At 43.6% G+C, this 10,824-nt stretch overlaps 2 protein-coding genes across 17 annotated transcripts in view; one reads left to right on the forward strand and one right to left on the reverse strand.

Annotated features, from left to right (window-relative positions):
* Nucleotides 1-8,304, forward strand: part of LOC120952109 (protein phosphatase 1 regulatory subunit 12A) — a 74,168-nt gene extending 65,864 nt beyond the window's left edge. For 14 of the 16 annotated variants that reach the window (XM_049605860.1, XM_049605866.1, XM_049605863.1 and 11 more), the window contains 4 exons: nucleotides 118-251; nucleotides 323-413; nucleotides 495-584; nucleotides 2,426-3,272. In XM_049605860.1, the coding sequence (XP_049461817.1) occupies nucleotides 118-251; nucleotides 323-413; nucleotides 495-584; nucleotides 2,426-2,545 (435 nt within the window). In that variant the 3' untranslated portion in view covers nucleotides 2,546-3,272. Of the gene's footprint in view, nucleotides 1-117; nucleotides 252-322; nucleotides 414-494; nucleotides 585-2,425; nucleotides 3,273-5,479 lie in introns of those variants that run through there. The other 2 variants (XM_049605862.1, XM_040371250.2) reach the window with 2 other exon arrangements.
* Nucleotides 8,305-8,396: 92 nt separating this feature from the next.
* Nucleotides 8,397-10,320, reverse strand: LOC120952111 (RNA-binding protein squid-like). The gene has a single exon (XM_040371252.2). It carries the CDS (start codon nucleotides 10,000-10,002, stop codon nucleotides 8,923-8,925), a length of 1,080 nt encoding a protein of 359 aa, XP_040227186.2. The 5' UTR covers nucleotides 10,003-10,320; the 3' UTR covers nucleotides 8,397-8,922.
* Between the last annotated feature and the right edge of the window lie 504 nt (nucleotides 10,321-10,824).

Raw genomic sequence — 10,824 nt, forward strand, 5'->3', positions numbered from 1 at the left:
GTTTGCTCTATTTGACATTCTAAACGATGTTCGCGTGTTGTTCATATCAATCTTTTATTTATTTAAATGCTTATTCGATCTCTTTTTCGCTTATTCGCTGTCTTTTTCTATCGCTAGACTGGCTCGGAACGGGGTCGCTCGCGCGTCGGTTCGACGGCCTCCGAGCTGGACACGGCTAACCAGCCGCAGGACTCTACACGAGAAAATGGCGGCGACTGCATCGATTACAAAGCTCTCTATGAACAGGAAAAGTAAGTTTTGTATGCTTAAATCGCAGACCGAGGTATTCTAAATCTTATGTTTTCGGTTTTTGTCTTTTTAGGGTCGATAATGATAAGCTTAAGATGGCTCTACGGAAGAAAGATGAGGAGGTGGTAACGCTAAAGGCCGCGCTTGATCGATTTACTACAGCGGTAAGGGAACGCCATCGCACTAATGCACTCCTTATTTTGCTTTTAAAATTCACTAACAATTTGGTTTGTTTTTTTTTTTAGACCACCAAAAACAACTCACTGTCGGAGCTGGAGAAACGCGAACGGCGCGCCATGGAGCGGAAGATGTCCGAGATGGAGGAAGAGTTGAAGGTAACGCTGAGGGGTGAAGGGAGATAGATTGTTTTATTTTTGTTTCTTCTGTTCGCGATTTTCCCTCCCTCTACTTCCAATTTTCTATTCTTTCCGTTGCGCGAAACGGAACCCTCGTTTGTATACCGTTGCGTTCGTTCGTTCGTTCGTTCGTTCTTTGCCGAATCCCGAACTGAAAGAGATTGCAAACGGGTGGCAAGTCTTGTGTTTTTCCTATTTCTGTTTTGGTTGTACTTTTCTAGTTCTGCATATTGTTTGTTCTACTTTCGTTTTTTTTCTCTTCTTCTTTTCCTATCGTTTTCATATTTTGTGTTTAGTAAAACTTGTACCTCCCATTCTGTGTGTGTGTGTTTGTCCCAATTGATTTTGTTCCTTTTATTTTCCTTTCTCTGTATTACTCAAGCCTAACATGCGCACACACTTCTTAGGAGTTTTTTTGTTTTTTATTTTTATATTAATATTATTATTAAAACACTTTTTATTTAGTTTTGCCTGCCTTTTTTTGCCCTATAATTTCTTCTCGTTTCTTTTGCGCTTTTGCAAAAGCAAAACACTAACACAAGCGCAAACAACACACTCATCATACTGTAGGTTAGGGGAGAAACAACAGTCCATAACATGAAATCAGCAGAAAACCCCCCGAACATAACCCACAACAGTACAGTAACAACAAGCAACTACAATGCAAACAACAACATCTATCATACCCGTTCGTTGAACTACATTAACTCATTACTATTAAGTTTGTCGATCTTCGTGTGACAGCTCTAGTCAGCGACGAGCACTTTAACACCACTCTGCTTAACATTCATTAATTAATCGGATGGATTATTTTCTTATATTTTCTATCTTTTGCTAATCAAAGTTTCATTCGCATTTGCGTTAACTTGCTGCGCTGGAAAGATCTGCAGGTGTCACGATCGTTGCAATTTTTGTGTCTGTAAATTTGTTGTTCCGATGTCTCTCACATGTTGTGAATGTGTTTAATTCTGTTGTTGTAATTCAAATTCAAAATTAACTCTAAAAATCAACCAAACATACAGTTAAACATTTGGCAAAACACAATTTGGCAGTGATTAAGCTGGACAGAACAACACATCAACTGATCCTCTTTATTGGAATTTACTGTGCAGAACAAAAAATACATTTTTACAGTCACATTTTCACAACAGCAAAGGCAGCCTTGTTTTAATTTCCTCTGCACCTATGCTGCTACTTACATTAACACTTTACATTGTACCGCGCCACAGTCGCGCCTTTTACGGATGCAAAATGCTCCGAAAAACAAATGTACACACCAACTTACACACACACACTAAATGCATACGCTCCATCCATCCATCACGTTTGATATCCTTCCGTTTATCTCGTATCGTTTACCGTTTCTCGTTATCTTCTTGTGTACTACCCTGTGCGTCTTCGTTAAAGTGTCCTTTTTGTAAAGTTTTTCTGTTTGTCCGTTGTTTGTTTTTTCCATTGGAAGTTTTCTACTTGTTTGCTATTTAATATACATCTCACTAAAAGGGAAATATTTCGTCGTTTTCAGCAGATAAAACAAAAACCCAAATTAAACCAACATCAACGCCGACTGAAGTGTTTTAACATCACACCGTCCAGCAACCAGTTGTTTCATAATCTGTTTTTCTCTATCTCTTTTCTCTCTTTTTCTCTTTTTCTCTCTCATTCTCTCAACCACTACCCACCCCGTTTATCTCGTCCGTTTCGTATATTCGTCTTGCCCGTTCTACACACATGCGTGCCGTCACTACTACGTTACCATCGTTTTGTATTGACTTATTTTAAATTTAAATCTACCACACTATTGCGCGTCCCTGCTATAGCTGTTACAAAAGTATAAAACCGAAAACGAGCGACTGCGGGCAGAAAACCGTGCCCTAACGCGCGTCGTATCGAAGCTGACCACCTCGGCACAGAACCAAATACACGCCAGCAAGCAATAGCAGTAGCGGCACCATTGGATATCTCTGAGGGATTTTTTGTTTTTTGAGATGGGATTTGGTGCTTTGAGCCCACTGAACGGCTGACTTTGGTCCCAACAAAATAACAGAGGGGAAAACCAAACCCGTGCCAAAATGGTAGCGTTTGTAGACGCAGCAAAGTTCCGTACGCGCTGCACTTTGCGTAACGGATCACATCGAATCTTTTGCATCGAAGTCACAAATCTCCCCCGGACGTATGGTGTGCGTACACCAAACATGAAACTATAATCAAAATCATTATAGAATAGGCTTCAAAGTCAAACCATTGACTGTGAAACAAAAGAAAGAGCGACTGTGTCCTGCATACAGTACTAGCATAATTGGTAGCGAATTTAGGAACCAGCGCGAGCGCGCATATATAAACTAATGTTACCGGAATATGAACTCGTAACCCAAAAAAGCTACCAAAAATGAAATTATTCACTTCATTCATTTCCATCCAACGTTCACGAGATGATGGCACATAATCATAGCGAATGAAGCAAATTTTGTTACCAAAAAAAGAGGAAGCATCACACAGTTATACTCACCAAAACTTACTAAAAGCCGGTAGTTTATGCGTTCGAATTAGGCATAGGAAACGTATTTATGTCACTGTTATCGAAAATGGCACATTTTCGAGTTCTTTTTCTTTTTGTATTATGAAAAGTAAGCATTAAATATAGCAGCAATACATGAACATTGGAAAGTGAAGCATAAAACTCGGGTCTTCTCGGAACGTGCAGGTTTGAGCGATCGTGTTCCGTGCTCTTTTTCCTCCCGTCAAGTTGATCTGTCTGGTTGTGGTCGTTGTGTGTGTGTGTCTTCTCTCCGTCCTTCGCCTTGATCTTGACCTCTATATTTAGGCCTGTGTAGGATTGTATGGTGATAGGACATCACCCGTTACTACCACGGTTTACTACCAACCCCACCAAAGACCATCTGAACAGGAACCTATCATCACCTACAACTACCACCCACCCATCACCGCCACCACCAACACCACCACCATCACCACCAACCAAAGCAACATTACCTCCACCGACCGTTGTGGAGTCCGTTCTCCGTTCGTGTGATTGTTATTAACAAGAGGCAGCAGAGGCGAGCATCGCTTTGTGGCGGAATCCGGGCCGCGAGGGGTTGATAAGGGCTGATCCTACCGTAACTCCACTTCCGCCCCGAGACGCGTGTGTGTGCGTGTGTGTGGTGTGTGAACGGAATCCTTTCCGGGTATGACGGTATTTCCCTCTCTCCCACTTTCTCTCACTCTTTCTCTTTAGGCGGAAACTTGTGTTGTTTTTTTTTCTTTCCTTCTTTCTTGTGCGTGTGTGTGCGCCATGTAACATGTTGTCGTGTTCTTTTTTTTTTGTTAACGTTGTGTTACCGTGTTGTTTTGTTTGCCGTTCTCCCCACTTTACTACTACACACTCACTCTTTACTACTACCACACAGACTCTGTCGTACTTATCAACTTTTTGCACCATTTTTTGTATTGCTATTCCTTTCGTGTTTGGTCGTGGATTTTGCTCATCTTTCATTATGCACACCTTTATCTCTCACAGTTTTCCAATCTCACCTGATGTGTTGCGTGTTTGTGTCCCATTTGGTTTGTCTTACGTGATGTTTTTCTTCCTTTGCATATAACCACTGTTGATTGTGTTTCTGTTCGAAACTAACACCCGGTTTTCTGCAAGGAGGTGGAAGACGCAGAGGAAACTATGTAAACAGTGTTATTTGATTCATGTTGCGGTCCCATTACAGCACAGTTGAATGTTTTATTTACGCTACTTTTCACATCTCACTTATACTTACACCGGCCTATTGTACATAGTATTTGCATTCACTACTAAGCTACTACAGTCATCTTCATTACCTATACGATACTTCTATCACTAATGCAGGGTTTTCTAATTAAGTGTATTGTTGTTATAAAGTTTTAGTTTTTTTTTTGTTCAAATTCACATTATAACGGCTTCGGCCGCATTTTCAACACATTCCTGTATGTTTAGCCTTATCTCGGGCATACTCGGTTAAAGTTTAAGATTGATCCTGCCTATATTATCGTTATCTAAGTATGAAAACTCTGTATTGTTACCTGCATTCGTAGGTGTTTTACACATTTATCCGCTCACTCAAAAAGCACTTCGTTGTCAGCTCATCAAAGGAATCACCATTGTTTTGATGTGTTTATATTCGTTTCGTTGCTCCTTACCTTACCTATCGTCGAGACGATAGACTTGTTGATTTCTTGTTTACATATCTTCTTCTCCCTAATAGATGCTGTTGTTTTCGTTAGTATGGTTGCTGTTGTTGACTTGTTGTATTGCTCTTTTGATATTGATGTGTTTGTTATCTCTCGATTTCGCCATTAATTGCTGTGGGGTTTATCTTTGTTAAACCAACTGATTCTTTACTCACAAGTACCTATTCACACAACACACAAATACACACACATGATTGTGATTCTTCTACACTCTCGCTTGGTCGTTAGTATGTTTCGTTTTAACTCTTTTCCTTCTCTCTCCATCTCTATCTTAACTAACTATGTACATAGTTGTTGTTATGAAGCTTTAGACCGTTTTTGCATTCTTTCTACTGTACTGTGCAAAACGTAATGCTGTCGTAATTTTCTTTCCTTATCCTTTTACTTCTAATTCTATCGCCTTTGAAGTGTATTCCGTTCAGCTATTACTAAACAGTTTCTTCGCTTTCGATGTGTACCGTTTTTATATATTAAAAAAAAAAAGATAAAAAGAAAAATCGAGTGTGTTGTGTGTGTGTGTGTGTTGCTCTTCCTATTTATCGTCTATTATTTATTGGGCCAATCAGTACCGATTTCGCTAACCAGTTTATACTAATCTTATATTGTTTTCTATCTCTCTCTCTCTCTCCTCCCTTCTCGCCGTGCCCCTGCAGCTACTGGAAGCGCTTCGTACGGAAAACCAGCGACTTAAGGATGAAAATGGTGCCCTTATTCGTGTGATCAGCAAGCTGAGTAGATAATGTGTCTGCGTGCGTACTTGGGCGAGCGTGTAGAAATGCGCAACACAACCTGTGGAACGTGCGTGCAGCCAGACACTTTTCCATCACACTATCATCGTCATCATCATCATAATCCCTGTTAATCGACGAGTCAATGTGTTTCTCCACGGAGGAGAGAGAGAGAGAGCGAGAAAGTGGGATAGAAAAGACGGATCTAGAGCAAGCAGTATCCTACATGCCTTCAATTTTAAACATACATTTCTGTCCACCGAGCCGAATTACATGTATAGAATGCGTCAGTTGTTATGCGCGTGCCTCACACGAAGGGATCAAACTCGATCGCTAATGCGTACGGATTATCTGGAATAATTGGGCTACACAGCCAAGCATGAGTGTGTGTGTGTTGTGTGATTATTTAATTGGATGCTGATCTTTCACTCTATCTCTCTCTCTCCCTTCTGGTCTATAATTCATAAAAAAACATCATCTTCCTTTTCCGCTTCCCTCCTCCCACATGTAACGTAGGGTACATTGATTTTTGTTTTCATTGGAATGATTTGCGCATATATTGCAAGGCTGTTAACTAGTGCTTAGCGAAGAAAAAAAAACACCCACACACACATAGGCTTTCCTTGAACCCTTCCTCCTGTGTTAGATAAACGATAGTTAGGAAGCAAAGCAACTACGTCAACCAGTCAGTAAGACTGGTAAGACCAGTAAGACAGTGGTTGTTACAGATGGAAATGATTTCAAGCTTACGGGGAAACAGCACACCATGTAGAAAAAAAGCCACTAAGAGACTGGTGGAAGATAGAGCTGGCGGAAAGATATTCTGATATCGCCATGTTAGCTGCCGTGGCTGATAGCTGGCATCGAAGTAGGGAAAGACGATTCCGGTTGTAGTTGTCGCATTTGTGTAGCATCTTTGAAACCTCAACGCGCGTGTAGTCGCGATATACCCGCGAGTCAACATTCTTCCTCCTTATCTGCCAACCAATTGCTCTCCTCTTTAAATTCCTCTTTTTATCTAATCGATCGATCGAATGTGTCGAAACTTTGAAAATGTTTTTATTTGTTGTTTATCTCAAAGCGATCTTACTTAGAGATCTTATATTTTACAATCCATCTCTCTTTCTCCTCTCTTCTTGTATGCGTACACAATCCCACACGCTTTTAATTACCGGACGAAAAGGAAAGGAATTAAGTTAATTTTAACAGAAAAACATCAGCAACAAACACGCCAGAGGCGAGACAGTGCCAGAAAATCGAGGTTTTTGCCAGCAGGCGACAAAACGCTCCGTCAGCTCCGCAAGAGATCATTGCTTATCTATTATTTTTGCTATAAGCGTACACGCAGTAGACCAAATTCTCCGGTGTAGGGCACAACGTTCGCGAAAGGGGTATCCCTGCTACGGCACACAAGCACTAGCGGGCACACGGGCAAACCGCAGCGCTGCAGTGGCCACTTTATTTAGCGTTTTTTTTGTATGGATGTGTATGTGATGGGTCGAGCGAAGGCAAGATGATGATGATGATGATGATGTTAGGAAGAATTTGTTTGAATATATGATATTTTTTTGTGTCGTTAGTAAAAATAAAAAGTGAAGGTAAAATCACACCGTTGACCCATTTTGGTGGAGCCAAGGCATTACAGGGATGTGTTGTGAGCAGGGAAGCAGCAATGAAACACATAGTAGAGTATTTGCGCGCATGGTGAGGTGGTAATTTAATTTAACGTGAAACTTTAAATGTTTTGCCTACTCGTGGGGCAGTACAGCAAAACACCGCGCCTAGCGAGAGGAAGAGAGCGAGCGAAACTAATGCAAGAAATTACAGCGCTTTAGGGAGGTGTACCGACAGAAACAGTGTTGTTAGTTAGTTTGGTTGTTTAGAATCGAAGCGAATATACAAACGGAACGGAACAGCAGCAGCAGTAGTAAGAGAGCTTTTTGTTTTCCCTTTTTAATTTCCTGTTGTATGCCTATTGACACACACAGATTGTCGTCGTGTGGGCGCGTTGTTGTGTGTTGTTTGTACACGCACTACACTTTTTTCTATTGCAAACAGAGAGGGAGAGAAGGGGAGAGAGAGCATTTTCAAGCACAGTCTATATTATGTATTATTTGTTAACTTTTATTTGATCTCGCATTTATGATTCGTTCTGTTTTTTTTTTTCTAACGTTCTTTTTGTAATTCTCTCTGTCCCGTATGCCGGCCATGTTAATGATCGGTATCACACGATGTATGTAAGTCCTTTTAAAAGGCACTCACACATATGAGACAACGCTCTTTAAAGGGAAAGATATTGATGGGCAATTCTGTATCCTTTTTCTTGCGTGTATGTTGTGATCAGAAGATTAAGGGAGAAAATAAAGGTGGCAATCTAATATAAAGAATATGCACATATATATACACACACACAAAAACAACACCCAGAATACATAAAAGCGAGCGTCAGCCCAGGCCGCACATACACCTCCTTCCCTCCCACCAACACCCAAACACAGACACACACACACCCACGCTTGCGCGTGATCACGTTCAGATAATTTATGTCTATTCGCATCCATTGCCCATTACATTTATTACTCTGTCTTTGTTCTTTTTTAAACTGTAATTATTATTAATATTATTATTATTATTATTATTATTATTATTATTATAATTATTAAACTATTGTGTAGATTTTTTATTTCATAGGCAAAACAAACAAACTCGGACGAATAAATAAAGGACGAAACAAAAAACGAACAACCGAACGAGCAGTGATATGTAACGTTACTTGCAATGTGAGAAAAACGAGAATATTTCAATGAAGAAAGAAACGACACGAAAAAAAACACGCTTGTAATTTCCTTTCCACGTTATTTTACTGTTTTATTGTCTGTTGAAATGATACAAGAATGCAAACACTATATAAATGTGTATGTAAGTGTGTGTGTGTGTGAGTTGTGGGGTGGAATTAAAATCCCTGATCTGCTGCCTCTCTCTCTCTATCAGAGCCTTGCGCCGCGCCCGCCTAGCTCGTGCTGCTGCTGCTGCTCATACTCTACAATAGATAATCTCGCTTACTAAGGACTTTCGAGACACGGTCGGCGAGGGGAGAAGGTTGCGGGGCGGAGTAGGGTTGGAGGGCAGGAGAGGGATGACGATCATTACTACAGTTACTGCGCTTGGTGGCCGGGAAAGGATCGGGCCAGATAATTACACAAAGAGACAGGGGGGACTGTTGTTTATTTATCTAGAGTACAAAGAAAAAAAAGAACTAAATCCTAAGCACAAATAGGAAGAAGTAGATGGGCGTTTTGGATGGATGGGATGGGATGGGCGAGGGGGGGGGGAGGTGAGTAGGTCGGTGGGATGGATTTTGATTCGCTTTAGTACGGTGCGTGCCTCGGTGGACGGTCGCCACCGCCACCGCCGGCGCCGCGCTGCTTGAACCCACCGCTGCCACCCTTGCCGCCCCGCTGGCCACCCTGGCGGCCACCGTTCATGTAGCCGCCGCCGCCACCACCCCCGAAACCGCCCCCGCCGTACCCGCCGAAGCCACCGTCGAAGCCGCCGCCACCGTAGCCCTGGCCGCCGTACCCGCTGTAGCTGTCGTAGCCGCCGTAGCCGCCCGGGCCGCCCCAGCCGCCGCCGCCACCGCCGAAGCCACCCTTCGGGCCGCCCCGTCCGCGCATACCGCCCCGGCCGGGCATGCCGCCGCGCATGTTACCGCCCCGGCCGCCCCCGCCCATGCCCATGCCGCCGCCGCCGCCCATGCCGCCCATCTGGCCGTCCGGCTTCGGGGTGGCCTTCTTCACGTCCACCTCCTTCCCAGCGATCGTCTGCTTCGGCGTCTTCAGCAGCTCGTTCACCACCTGCACCGACTCGTACGTGATGAAGCAGAAGCCCTTGCGCTGGTTCTTCTGCTTGTCGAACGGCAGCTCCACCTCGACGATCGTGCCGAACTGGCCGAAGAACGTCTTGATCTCCTCGTCGCTGATGTCGGACGTCAGCCCGCCGACGAAGATCTTGCCCGGGCGGGCCTTCGCCCGCTTTGGGTCGACCTTCTTGTTGTTCAGCACATGCTCGCCGGCCGCCACCACCTTGTCGATCGAGTCAGACGCTTTGTACACGATGAAGGCGAAGCCGCGCGAGCGGCCCGTGTTCGGGTCCGTCTTCACGTTGATGCTTTCGATCTCGCCGTACTGGCCGAAGTGTTCCCGCAGGTCCTTTTCCGTCGTTTCCCAGCTCAGCCCGCCGACGAACAGCTTCCGCTCGTCGTCCCGGGCATTGCTCTGACTGTCGCTGCCACCACCACCGCCGCCGCCGCCACCACCGCCGCCTCCTCCGTTACCGCCCGACGCACCGTTGTTGCCGCTCATGTTATCCTCGCTGTCCATCTGGTTCTGGCCGTTCTCCGGCACGTCCTGGCTGCTGCCGTTCATTTCCGCGTCCTGCATATCGGCCATGTTTGTTTTCGGTTGAAGCTGGCGCGCCGTACGTGTGCTTGCTGGTGTGCTGCGGCGTATCCAATGGCTGCGTCACTGCCAGGGGGGTGGTTTTCCGCGTGCTAGACCGGTGCGCGCTACGTACACTTTCGGTGCTGCACAAACGCGTGGACGATGCTTTACGGGCGCGTGGATTACCGCTTGCGGACGTATTTTTACACACTTTTTAAGGTTCGGTTTTATTGTTGGCTTCCCTTTTCGCGCACATACACACACACACGCACGCACACACTTGGCTTGGCTTCTTCCCCGACAGAAACCACGAACGGAAAAACGTCAAACGTCAAACAGGCAGAGTGACCAGAAATACCGATTTATCTATATTCCTACCAAGGATAATGTATTTAACCTTCGTTTCTATGACCAAAAATACACCCTCATCTTTATGACCACCTACCCGGGTAGGTAATACATTATATAAGGGAATTTGTATTTTTATTGGTCAAAAAATGTCTTATTTAACTTATTCTATGCAGCTATAATAACAATACTTCTTTTTAGTTTATAAATTTATGAAGTATGGCTTTTAGTTACATAAATTGAATGCATAGCAATTAGTTCAACTGACACTAATACACCGCCATGTCTTCCCGACTGTCGGGGCAATCATTTCAATCTATGTGACTTTTGAAGAATATTAAGAGCTAGAAAACTTTTTGAATAGATTCTATAAATATAACTACATGCATTACTATACATATCATTACAAAATTAGCGACTAATCGAAACCAAAATCCTTTATTGTATGTATTACCTACCCGGGTAGGTGGTTATAGAAGTAAG

Source organism: Anopheles coluzzii, chromosome 2 (assembly GCF_943734685.1).
Source record: "Anopheles coluzzii chromosome 2, AcolN3, whole genome shotgun sequence".
Classification (NCBI taxonomy): Eukaryota; Metazoa; Arthropoda; class Insecta; order Diptera; family Culicidae; genus Anopheles; species Anopheles coluzzii.

What these genes read in the sequence shown, in the direction of transcription:
- LOC120952111 (XM_040371252.2), bottom strand. Translation starts at nt 10,002, where the DNA reads ATGGCCGATATGCAGGACGCGGAAATGAACGGCAGCAGCCAGGACGTG.